The 13,584-nt window shown below is 34.2% G+C and overlaps 1 protein-coding gene across 1 annotated transcript; it reads left to right on the forward strand.

Moving 5' to 3' along the window:
• Positions 1 to 5,051: 5,051 nt before the first annotated feature.
• Positions 5,052 to 11,870, forward strand: LOC140746686 (uncharacterized). The gene is made up of 8 exons (XM_073078796.1): positions 5,052 to 5,180; positions 5,933 to 6,161; positions 6,609 to 6,823; positions 7,697 to 7,933; positions 8,571 to 8,669; positions 9,925 to 10,091; positions 10,592 to 10,684; positions 11,708 to 11,870. Exons 1-8 carry the CDS (start codon positions 5,178 to 5,180, stop codon positions 11,763 to 11,765), a joined length of 1,101 nt encoding a protein of 366 aa, XP_072934897.1. The 5' UTR covers positions 5,052 to 5,177; the 3' UTR covers positions 11,766 to 11,870.
• Positions 11,871 to 13,584: the final 1,714 nt, after the last annotated feature.

Here is a 13,584-nt window from a genome sequence, read left to right on the forward strand (position 1 = left end):
TTTTTATATGGAGTTGATTACAGATTTTCATTGGCGGCAGTGGTCTTTTGTCAAATTTATAAGGAAAACACTAATTTGCAGAATTTTGCCGCCCGCACCAAAAATTGCCGGCCGAGACGGGTGAGCCCGGCACACTACGCCTCTATAAAATATATAAATTTGCCATAAAACGTGAGCAATATTATTTCGTAAAGATTATCCTTCATATTTCTAGACTAACACATACCTTGTTGACTATTAAGATATTGTTATTAAGTTACATTTTTTCCATATTGACTGATGTTATGAATGTTTGTATTAAGTGTTCAGTTTTGATAATCATAAATAATGTAGCTCTCTAAATTATTCACTTGTCGCTACAAGTCATAATAACAGTTATTTAGATGAGTTGCTTCAACTGCTTGCGTTCACCAATTTTAAAACGAAAAAATATGTTTTTTTAAGATATATAAAATTATATTTATTACAAAGCATTGTTATGTACTGTATATTCAGATAACCCCCGATAATTATAGCCACAAAATTATTTTTTGTGTCCTATCATAAAATGATTTATTATTTGCATTAACTATGAAAAAAATATTTTGAAAAGTATTTTGAGTTAATATTCCTGAAAGAACTTCATAATATGTAATAAAAAAATCTATGGAACATTTCATTCCTTCTTATTCTTTCATAAAGTGAGATTACAATAGAACCAATTAATCAATATAAAAAATACACATGACACTTTTTAACTTTCAAATAAAATAAGACATGTTATCGTTATTATAACAACAATAATTTCATATATTTCCAATATCCAAATATTATACTTTTAATCTTGGTGATCGCAAGCAAATTTTATTTCCCGAGGAATATTTACATTGTCTCGAAAGAAACAATCAAAACTGAAACCATTTGTATTCTAGTTAAGTAGACATGTTCAAATAGAAATCTATTTTTAAGAATATGTTTAAGGGATGTTTATATTTTTAACATAAAACTATTATTATAATAAATAATACCCTAATGTTAACACTTAAAAAAAGATTCCATAATTTTTATATCCAATGGTGTTAGTTATTACTCATAGGTTATTTTTGATCGCCTAAAATTGTGTGTACCATTATTTCTGTCTCTCTTCAAATGTAATGTAATGAAAGGGACAGAGATATGAAGTTAAATGTTAGACATGTTAAATGATTGAAGTGTATGTAAATTTTGTATAAATCACATATTTTTAGTCAGTATGTATTCACATTAGTATGTAGTTTGTTTCATAGCTTTTTGTATATTGAAAGGTGATTTGGTAATCGTTTGATATCAAGACCACAGTCTTAAGTGATATAACTGTTATATTTTAATCGTGTAAAATAAATGTCAGATTATTAGCTAATCGGCAGTTTTATTTTTACTTTTAAATTTTATCTATAGCACTCACAATTTTGTGTAATTATTATTGAGTTACATTTTATATGGTTGGCGAAATGACAATAGCCTAACGACTTCATATTTCAACAAATAAAAAATTAAAGCAGGGAACATTTTTTTTTATATTATAGGAGTAGCAGACGAGCATGCAGTCCACCTGATGGTAAGTGGCTACTGTCGCCCATGGACATCTGTAATCAACCCCAGATAGGATTAGATATTCCTACCTGAGGTCAGCCACAGATGCGCTGCTACCCCTGAGGACTAAGCTGGAACGCCTCGGAAAAGTCTGTCTCCCTTACCACACCCTTCAAACCGGAACACAGCAGCGCCTAACACTGCTGCTATTAGGAAGAAATAGGTGTGGCAGTGGTGCCGCCGGAGTCGAGTCACAAAGGGTTCTACCGCCTTCAAATAAAGTAGTTTCTTCTTGCTCCTTCTGTACCAATACATGATGGCAATTCAAGAGTGTTGGAGTGTATTCCGCTAGAGGCTTATTACAAAGTTATGAAGACAATCTTAGGACGTTGAAGCGGTTTAGGGGAGTGGCTGATTTTTTTACTAAACGCACTAAATATATGGCTGTCTGTGATTTAGGTGACTCCTTTTTCTCGGTAGACAGGACATTTATTCCCAGACTTATTTCTTACGCGACAGATTATTATTGTTATAGGAATTTATTTATTGCTAATAATTGGGGGAACTTCAAAATAATTTATTCTCATAGTGACCCATAAAGTTTGGGAAACTCTGCAACACCGATTAATAATTATTGTAAAACAGCTTATTTTCACCATCTCTACACGACACATGAATACCTAACATAAATATAACTACATAATATAAGTTTGTATGTAAAATAAAAGCTGGGGAGATTCCATCAAAACTAAAATATATTTAACATTAATATAAAAAAGAATACTGGAATTAATTGCCTCGCTAGCATTTTTTATCGATGAATGGAAATAACTCTTTGACACTGTTTGTCATTGAGCGCGGCATTCGAGCGTGATATCGATATTTATGGCTGTTTCCATTTTATTACGTTTGCCTCGTTGTTTAAGAGGGTTCAATAAAGTAGGTACAATTGTGTTATGTTATTGTAAAATATGGAATTTAATTACATACAGGCGGTTTTATTAGTACCTACTATTTATCAAATAGAGACGGTAGATATATTGGTGTAGTAAGTACGTACGAATACCTATAAGTAAAGTCCGCCAAAATACTAGTCCGCTCTGAACTTGTTGCGAGCAGGTGTAGTTACACAATTTGCTATGGCGACGCGATTCATTCAGAGCGGTCTACCAGTTTTACGCGGACTAGATTAGACAGAAGAAAATGTTTAAAAACCCAATAACAACAAGTAGTAGGGGAGAAAATTGTCATCTTAAACCTTATAAATGTGTTCCTAGGTTATAGGAAAAGGAAGTGATAGCCCAGTGGCATGAGTTACGACCTCCAGTCGACTCCGATTCGTACACGCTGCTGATAAATCAGAAGTTAACATGATAAATTACGTGTAGCGTGAACCCTGTAAGCAATAAATTGCTTAAATCATTGCTGAAGTTTGACGTGTCTAAAACTACTAGGGTTCAGATCTGCTAAAGATTATCAAGGTTCTCCGCCCACGCAGTTTCAAGTCACCGAGGTCAGCTGTAACAATCCTTATACGCAAACTACACAAGCAGTCAATAGAACAAACATATTTTCATATTACTTATAAAAAATTGGTAACACTTTTTCATTGAATAAGTCATTGGGCCGTGTTACCGATAAGCAATATTTATTACTTTTTCTTTCCAGATTTATGTAGCTCAAAAAATTTACTTATGGAATTTATATAAGTTCATATATTTATTCATAATATATTTATTGTAAAAGCTACTTATTTGTATTATTTGAGGTATCCTTGTCACTGAGTACCCATCTATAGCTAATAATAGCTAAAGCCATAATATTGTTGTTGTCAAGATTGACCTATTAGTTACAATCGACATATTGTAGCGGACACGAAGAAAATATAGACGAAATTAATTGTCTTCACGCTTTGTACAAGAAACGATAATGGACATTAATGAGTGTTGTCCAACTCGAATCAGTTTTCTTAGTAAAGTTGACCCTAGCAAACTGGAGAAGTTTGACCAGCTCGATTGCAAAAGATGTACCTACCGTGATCGAAGACCTACCTCGACAAAACTTCAAGAGATGTGATGAAAGGTTCATTAACTATGAATTTCTATAACCTGCTTGAAGGCTATAATATACCTAATCTTCTCAAGACTTTAGAAAGAGTTTCAAGTAAAAGGGACCTTTCCTACATTTTGAAGCTTAAGTTTTGTCAGATACTATAAAGGCTCGGAAGAGACCTAAGATCCATCGTCGGCCTTAACAAATGTTAATTTTGCGTTTATAAAATACAATATTTCGCGCCACTCAATTCAGAACTGTGAGGGATCATGCTAAGTCTGTTTAATAAAGGCAAAATTTGATCTCAGCAGAATATTATGCAAATTGAGGAAGGTCATTTGATTTAATTTTAGCGACAAGTTGGATGAAATATTATTTTGGCCGTCAGTGTTTTATTCAAAACATTCATAAACACCATATTTTATTTTTTTATTATCATAACGGCTATATCTCGCTATTAAATTATATTTAATTATATTATTCAAGCTTTTTTCAATATTATATCTACGTTAATAAGTAAGCGAGTATAGTCTGCGTAAAACTGCTAGTTCGTTCTGAATATAGAAATGAATCGCGTCGCCATAGCAAATTGTATGACTACACCTGCTCGCAACAACTTCAGTGCGGATTAGTAGTTTGGCGCGGACTATACCAAAGAACAGAATAATTGTTCCACTTCGAACCCATAAACAATTAGTTTCCGTCAGAAATCATTCAGGAAACATGAAATTAAACAAAAAGTGTCAACCAAAAATCCGACCTTTCTATACAAACAGTTGCGAGATGCGTGTAGAAATGACTATATTTCTGTAATTCTTAATTTCAATTAAAATCTGTATTAAATCAAGTTATATGTGCAAATGAAAGTATGTAATTATAAAAACACAAATAAAGTCAAATTCGACGGCAAGCCGCATACAATAACGAAACCACTAGACTTAAATTTCAATTAAAATCTGAAATACATTCAATCAGCAATGAATGCACTAATTAATTTGTGCAACATTTTATAGTTAACGTGATATTGAAATTACATTATGTTACTGTATGTAGTATTATTTGGAATATTTTTTAATTCAATAATACAGAGTGAGTTTATTTTGGTGAATTTGAGAGTCTGAATAAGTTAATGTGATTGTTGTAGTCGATTTTAAAATAGATTTGTTTATAAAATGGAAATTATTTCTTTCCAGGAAATTTCACTGTTGTCTTTTTTTTATAATATAGAAGTAGTAGTGCAGTTAACCTGATGGTAAGTAGCTACTGCCGCCCATGGATATCTGTAATCAGCTCCAGATACTATCTGAGGTCGCGCACAGATGCTCAGCTACTTTTGAGGACTAAGCTGGAATGCCTCGGATAAGAATGTCTCCTTCAAATCAGAATAAATCAGAACACGTTTAACACTGCTGTTATTAGGCAGAAATAGATGTTGTGGTGGTGCCGCCGGAACCGAACTTCAGGGAGTTCTACCACCTTTAAATCTATTCCAATTGTCTTTATATTTTTAAACAGACTCAAAGGGTGAAAGAAGAATCACACATGGCAAACCAGTAATAGCGTCCAAAAGATTTATGGTAAGATTTAAAACCGTTTTAAAAGTTCCAACCCTGAACTGAAGGATCTATATTATTCAGGACAACTTCAAGGAGACTATGAACAAAATTCATCGTTATCGCTAAGCGTCTAAAACTTTCTACCTAACGTTCTTCGTTAACCTGTAAAGGTCCTAGATATAAGAACTTCTGTTCATTCGTACTCTTTTGTCAAACAATACCTATTGCCCTGTACCTTACCACGAGTTTTCAAAACATACCACAATTTTACGTTACGTTTACTCAATCCATTATTCTGTTCCGTTTGCTTCAGTAGACTGAGTAAACGTAACAATAAGTAAGTGCTCAAATGACGATGAACTTTTAGTCTACCTCACATGTTCGCAAAAAAGAGAAACAAAACATAAAGAGCCATTTTGTCAATTTAGACACTTAATGTTACGTTACTGACACTATAGTTCTGATACAGTCCGCTAATACCTACTACTCAATATGGGCTTATTTATAACCTTATTTTTTTTTCACTCGATGCTTACAAAAAAGTCTGAAAGGTTTCGACGGGAAACAAGTCTTTTTTAACCTATTCTAAGGGGCTTCCGTTCCCCTAACCGTTCGACGTTACATATCAAACGCACATGACTGTCTGTGATCACCGTCCGTGATTGAGTGTTTGACCGTACCAAACCGATACTTATCTCTATGTAAGACATAACAATTGTGAAGGAAAGGCACAGGGGACTAATTTTTTTAATTTGGCTATTATTTTATACCAGGTTTATTTAGTCAAAGCATCGGCGTCACCACAAAACTACGACGCTTGGATCTGCGGCGGGACCATAGTATCTCCACTCTACATCGTCACTTCCGCTGCTTGTGTCGAAGATGTTCAGTACATGTACGTTATCGCTGGGTACAATAAGTATGTGAAATATGACGACATCAACCAGAATCAATGTACTAAGAATAGGAAGAAGAAGGTGGTCTATACGTGTGTACCAAAAGGTTTGTATGCATAATGTACCTAATATTAGAGATTTAAATTAGAGGAATGAAGGACGTCGTCGTCACCTCTCTGCTGGGCACGGGTCTCCTCTCAAATGAGCAGGATTAGGCCATAGTCCACCGGGCTGGTCAAGTGCTTATTGGTAAACTTCACATACTTTGGTGATTTTTTTTAAGATCTCAGGTATGTAGGTTTCCTTACGATGTTTTTCTTCACCTGTAAAACAAATGATAATTAATTTGTAATACGCACGTAATTGTGAAAATTTGAGGTGCCTAGGATTGGAAGCTTGGACTCCTCGAACGAGAGTCCGAGTAGCAACCACGTCTGAGAGTGTTGTAAAAATAAGTTCTTAAAGATTTATGAAATCTACAAATCTGCACTTGGCCTAAACTCTTGATACTAATAAGTATTGTGAGGTACTAAGTTTCTTTTTATTGATCCAGCATATGATTTTGAATACGAGAAATTAGAGAAATGGGCCTTCATAGACCTGGGCGTCGTCAAAGTGGAGTCTCCATACGATTTTAATGACGAGTCATATAAAAATGATTGCTCATACCCACCAGCGCCTATTACTATCAATTATGAACCAAAATATCAAGCACCAGGACTAGATGCCTTGGTCTTAGGATGGGGACATTCGGAAATCTGGCGTAACGTAAGTTTCAGTTATTTTTATTGTGAAGTCTGTATCAGGTTTAGTAGTTCTCAGTTTCTAAGAAAACAAAATATAACTTACATAAAATACCTTTGTACGATACGAGTTAATTACCTTTGTGTGTTTTGAAACTTATAGGTACATAAAGACTGATATCCAGATAAATTTATTTTTTATTTTACATTTTGAATGTACAAGGTTTGCAGAAATTAGATTCTGTTTTACAAATAATCTCTGCTAATCCCGTCTTTGAAACCTGTAGTACTACACGCTAATTGATTAACTTTGTATACTTAATACATACTTTCTTTAACGCAGTAAAAATATAATGTAACGAAACCTACTCAGATATAGGCTACAAATATGAATTTGACCAATTCGGTAGACTATGAAGACATTTAGACATCGACTAGCTGACCCGGCAAACGTTGTGTTGCCACAAATAACTAAAAAAATGTTAAGGGTGAAGAACCCTTATCACTTAGGGGAATGCAAAATAGATAGTAGCCGATTCTCAGACCTACTGAATGCAACAAAATGCAAATGCATAAAATTTGGTGAAAATCGGTAAAGCCGGTACGGAGGAGTACGCTAACTAACATTGTGACACGAGAATTTTATATATAAGATATAGAGGCGATCGTGCCTGTAGATTGACGTGCTCTAACAGTCTTAATACGGTGCTTCATAATATTAAGAAAACGTCGATAGCGTGATTCAGAACTAGTAGCGTCATCTCTTGACTAATCGCGGAAACTTGCCCCAAACCCACAGACAGCATAATTGTAGATAATTTCTTTCTATTTAAATTATTCAAAACTAATAACTTCTAGAGTAATAGTGCCATTCCCAGACTAATAAGCAACTTTTAAGCCATCAGACAATAAAGACTATAACCAAGAAGATTTGCACTATGCGTCAACTTTACTGGAAGAAAAGGAGTTGTGTAAAGAGGCGTACAGCAATGTTCCAAAGATGGATCAGATCATTGACAGGTACATGATCTGCACAAATAACCCTGGCAACATCGATGACTCCGGGAACCTCATTGTAACGAATAAACCTTTGGCGGATGGCTGTTTCGACTTTAACCAAGATGGTAACGATACGGTAAGCATCTTTTATCCTCTATATATGAATGGGCCTCCAGGGCCAAATCCGAAACTATAAGGATTAGTAAAATATGCTGTTAGTAGACCGATTTTGATTGTCCCTGTAGTTCCGGGACCAGAATAGGGCTACGGTATCCCCTGCCTGTCGTAAGAGGCGACTAAAAGGGGGCTTCCGGGGTTGCGGGTGGCAAGAGTGGGAGCTCGAACCACCGGGTAATACCACTATACCATACAAACCCACTCGACAACAAAAAAGACCGATTTTGATCAAAACTAAATCTGCATCATTAGATTTTTAAAAAAGTCTATTTCCATGGCGAGGAGTCCACCGATTTCGTTTTGAAAAAAAAACACACCCTGTATTATTCTGTCATCGAATAGTGTAGTGTATAAGGATCAAATTCTGAGAAGTAATGGTATGAAAAACTAAAGGAAAAGGCTCATTTTTAAGAAAGGAGTTCTTTATGGATCCATTTTGAATAAATGAGATTTGAATTTAAATTTGATTTTCCATGAGAACTTACTTCAAAATTGTCGTACGAGTATAACGTATTCTCTATCGAGTCGAATAATAGGTTGCCACTAATATATTATATTTATTTCTTTACTTAAAATTATTTCTTTACTTCTTTCAGATACCACTGGAATGTATTGATACACTTTTTCCAAGTGAAGACACACGTAAGGGGATGAACATTACAAACAGAATTACTCGGAGACATGGCATTTGTCAGGTATCACCATCAATCTATTCCTATCCTGTTATTAAGCACATATATTTTCTCTTAATCAGAAGGATTAAGGATATAAGTTCATGCAGTTTACTTGCGAATCGGGGAACTTTACATTCGTTTGAGAACTAGGTTTCCGTAGCCAGAATGTAATAAAGGGACTTTATTACTAAGCAGAAGAAGAATTAGACAGTTAACAGACATTCCCACTGCCAGGCTTGTCTATTTCAGTTACTTTCACAACATTATGTCTTATGGCATTCTACTGTGGGGTAGTGCTGCTGACATAGACTCTATATTTACTATTCAAGAAAGAGCAATAAGGTCAATATATAGTCTGCGGCGTGGTGAGTCCCTAAGAGAACTGTTTCCCACTATTAACATATTGACGGTACATAGTCAATACATCTATGAAAATATTATATATATATATAAGAAAACACTGATATGATTGAAAAAAATAGTAACCACCATAACTTTAATACTAGAAATAGAAATAAATTAGCAATTCCTAAACATAGATTATGTAAGGTGGCTAAATCTTTCATGGGCAACTGTATTCGCTACTACAATAAAATACCCGACCACATTTTGAATCTCACAGAAAAAAGTTCAAACATGTCGTTAAACTAACGCTATGTAAAAAAGCGTACTATAATGTAAGTGATTATTTGACTGACAAAACGGTGTGGTCTGAATTAGCTCCAGCTCCACATGTACCATTACGTTAAGTTGACATTGTTAAAAACATTTTTTTTTTAAGATGTGTGTTATGGAGTTTCTTTCGCTGCTTCTTCTCCATAACGAAACACCTTGTGAAGTGGTGGTACTTGTATTGACATTCAAAAAGTGCTCTGTAAAGAACCTATTTTGAATAAAAAAAAATTGATTTGATTTGATTAAGCCCCGCTGTCTGATTATCCGTCTGTCGCAGGGCTCTATCTCCTGAACCGTAATAGATAGACACTTGAAATTTTTGCGGGCATGCATAACGGTCGCCTCTATAACAACAAATACTAAAAATAAAATTAACTTGAAAATAAACATGGTTGCGCCGTACAAGAAACCACCAATTTCTAGCATTTTTTACTATTTCTTTAAACCGTATTTGGTAGAACGTTTCTCAATTCATTTACATCCATAGCTGCTACGATAATAAATACAAAAAATAAAAAATAAATGAAAATTTGGTGGTACTCGTACGGTACACATCTTGCTCAATTATTTTTTTCTTTGAATATTTTGTTATTTTTTCTAGAATGACCATGGTGGACCTATAATAACCTGGTTAGGTACGCATGAGATCTTGATTGGTGTGGCCTCGGTGTTCCGTGTGACTAATGAGTCTAAGTGTGAAGGACCATACTTGTTCACCAGTACACAATGTAACGGAGCTTTTTTGGACTGTGTTGTCAATGGAGAGAAGTAAGTTAGAAACTGTTAAATCTATGTCCTTTTTCATACTAAATATACGATTTATTAATTTGTTAAAAAAATATTTAAGTACTTGTTTGTTCGATTTCTATGAATTTTTCTGTTGAAACATTATTGACTTATCATAAAATTCGTTAACCTGAGAATATTAATCTACCTATGATTTCTATGATTTTTTCAAACCAAATATTATTTATTCAAATCTATAGCAAAATTATGCCTTTTTATTTTTTTCGAATTGTGTAGTTACTGGTAGTCCTAGCGGCCTTACAGTTTCACTGGGTTTTGGATTGTCTTTTTACCCCTATTGAATGATGAGAGACAAAAGGTTATATTTGAAGTAGTTTATTTTCTCAGAGTATTATACATAACTCAATATAATAATCTTTTTATACTTATTAATATCCACAATTAACACTACTACTACTACTACATTATAATTTACTTCGTTACTTATATTAATATGTACTTAACATTATTTAATTTTAAAGTTCCACACGTCGATCGTTATGCAATAAGCCGCCGGCAGAACGCGGTTTCCACATGATACAGAGAACAATATCGTGGACACACCATCCTGATGGGTAACTTACGTTATTTTTTGGCGAAGTAAACTAAACTTCTGTTACTACATCAGTCAAAGTGATCTCATACAAGCCCCATTTGAAGAAGTCTATCGCTCTGTCATGTCATGTCTGTCATGTCATGTCATGTAATGTCATGTTCAACTGTTGTTCACTACTAAGGTACATTTTTAAAATACCAACATATTCTGGACCTTAATTGGAATGTCGATTTTGAAAAGTAAGCATTTACTGAAATTAATCTGTTTCTAATGTGAAGTATTTTGCGTTTGGTTGAACAGTTTGGATATGGGCTGACTTTGATAAGAGGAAAATTTTAGTGGTTAAGCATAGACTAGTAAAGATATCTCACCGCCTTGTAATTGAAGGAAGCCACAAATGGCTGTCACGACATACGTAAAATGGCTGACTGTTTGGTGTAATTTACGCGGAACAATGCCAACATGTGCAGTTAAGTGGTGCAAAAACAACACGAAATCGAAGAAAAATTCGAAGAAATATCGTTTCATTCGTAAATGCTCTAAAAACTATTTTTTTTTAATATTTTTCAAAGACGAAAATAGATGACAGGGACAAATTCAATTGTCAAAACTGGTTATGTACATTTTCTTGTTAGGAGTGACTAATCTTTACTAATCTGTGTGGTTAAGAATATAGGTAAAATCCCTGTTTAATATGGACTTGGTTAGATGTATAATATATTATGAGCAGTGATCACTTACCATCAAGTGGAATACCAGCTCGTTTGCTATAACAGTACCCTTACCATGAGTTTTTACGTTTTGACAAATATGACTGTTTTGGTATTTGTTTACGTATTGGCCCATACTATTTTCAAGTTCTGACACAATCCGCTAGGGGCGCTGATTGGAAATTGTATGGGCAAATACCAAAACAGTCATATTTGTCAAAACGTAAAATATCCTGGTAAGGGTACAGGCTAAAATAATATAATAGGTCATTAAATTATTAAGAGCTTATTAAAGAGGCCAATTAAAATGAGTAAAGTGTATTTTTTTTCAGACCTGCTGAAAATGAGATAATGCGTTTAAGGCCTGTACTTCCAATTAGAGGTCGGTAATTTAATTTAAACACAACCAAAACGATACAAAAAACCAAATGTTGAAAATTATTTCTCCCAAGAAAATGAAAGTGTCGAAATTAAAATACTTAACACAGATTTTAACAACGGTTATTAAAAATACCTTTTAAATATAAGATAACAGAGAAAAAGATTGCGTTTTATTTCACTAATTATATTTTGTGTAAGATGGTAAGGTAAATTGAAAATAACTTTCTCTTATTCAGGAATTTTTCCACTATACAGGGGTCCTGGGGCATATAAAATGGGACACTTTTGTAAAGTAAAAGGGATGATAATGGTACGTTAACTTTCAGAAAATAAAGATACAATAAAAATGTCGTCAATAACAAACAATAATAAAAAAAAATCCCACGTCTGGTTCCCATAGCGCTAACAGGTGAACTGCATGCTCGTCTGCTACTCGTATATAATAAAAAAAAATTGCCGATGTCCATGGGCGGCAGTAGCCACGTACTATTAGGTGTACTGCATGCTCATCTGCTACTCCTATATTATAAAAAAATGAAGCTAACATACAATTATATATTCGCTCCTCTGTTCGATCCACGAATTCTACTTTAAAAAGTGACCTGAGTCCATCGACTAAAAAAGGCCAAAATATGATCGACGTTTGAAATATGAAAGGTTTGAATGGGTTTTCCGCAAGAGTGTTTTCCCCGAACTGGCTCTGCGCCGATAAGCGTGGAAACGTTATTGAAAAGGAATACGGGGAAACTCCGTATACGAATTTTGTACGGATAGGGCAGCGTCGATGACTTTTTGTTTAGACTTTATTTTATTTGTAAAGGAAAAACGGAGTCTTTTTTTAATTTGAACTTTAGATAGAAATGAGGATGTTGTTCATATTGACATGATCTAAAATTAACTTTAAGTAGGATATAATCTCTAACGACTCGCGTGGCAGACCGATAATTATACCTACAGATCTGACGCGCAGAGGATTTTAGGTTCGATCCTCGGCCAGGCATATCTAAATTATGAATTAGATTTCTGTTTTGGGTCTGGGTGGATTCGTCTCTCGCATCTATACACAGGGAATCCTAGTGTGGGGACATGAGTGTAGTTAGCGTTTATTTATCATATGTAGGCTATTATAAATGCGATGTTCTCCTAAAGACTAAGTACACGTAACCACAACCACATCGCAACATAACGGAACAGCATGATAAAATTTGCAAATATAAATTTGTACGAAAATGCATAGTTTTATTCACATGGTCTACATTTTCAGTAATGGATACATTTTCAGGGTTTGGAAGCTTAGTCCTTGTGAGCAGTGACATACCCGTGGGTGATCTCAAGTGGAAATCTAATCTTATCTGGGTTGGTTACAAATGTCCATGGGTAGCAGTAGCCACTTAATATCAGGTGAACTGCATGCTTAATGCTACTCCTGTATAATAAAAAATAAGACATCTGAAGATTACGATTACGCATAATGTAATCTTATCTTTCCCAGGTTATGCAAAACTCAATTTGTATAGCGGAATGTATATCTAAAATTCTTAATTACAGTAATAAATTGTAAGCGGGATTGGGGATGTCACCCCGCATTTCGGATATACGAGTCTTTGTTATTCTGGTTTTTAAGTTATTTGCACTTCAGGAGGGTTTACCGTACCTATTTTTGCACTAAAATTTTATTAAATCATCGTGTAATATACATCTGCTAGCTGCAGTAAATTAAAAATTAGATCAAATTATTGAACGGCGTCTAGATTGAATGAAGTCTTTATTATAACTGTTTTAATATGGAACTTACCCTAATTTATACTTATAAATAAGACTCATACTT

Source organism: Epargyreus clarus, unplaced genomic scaffold, assembly GCF_041222505.1.
Source record: "Epargyreus clarus isolate Ecla_fem2 unplaced genomic scaffold, WU_Ecla_fem_2.2 ptg000002l, whole genome shotgun sequence".
Lineage (NCBI taxonomy): Eukaryota > Metazoa > Arthropoda > Insecta > Lepidoptera > Hesperiidae > Epargyreus > Epargyreus clarus.

Excerpts from the sequence above, each read along its gene's own strand:
- LOC140746686 (XM_073078796.1), top strand. Across the intron at positions 6,824-7,696 it reads ATTCGGAAATCTGGCGTAAC|CCATCAGACAATAAAGACTA; the intron begins GTAAGTTTCAGT and ends GCAACTTTTAAG. Across the intron at positions 10,685-11,707 it reads TGGACACACCATCCTGATGG|ACCTGCTGAAAATGAGATAA; the intron begins GTAACTTACGTT and ends ATTTTTTTTCAG.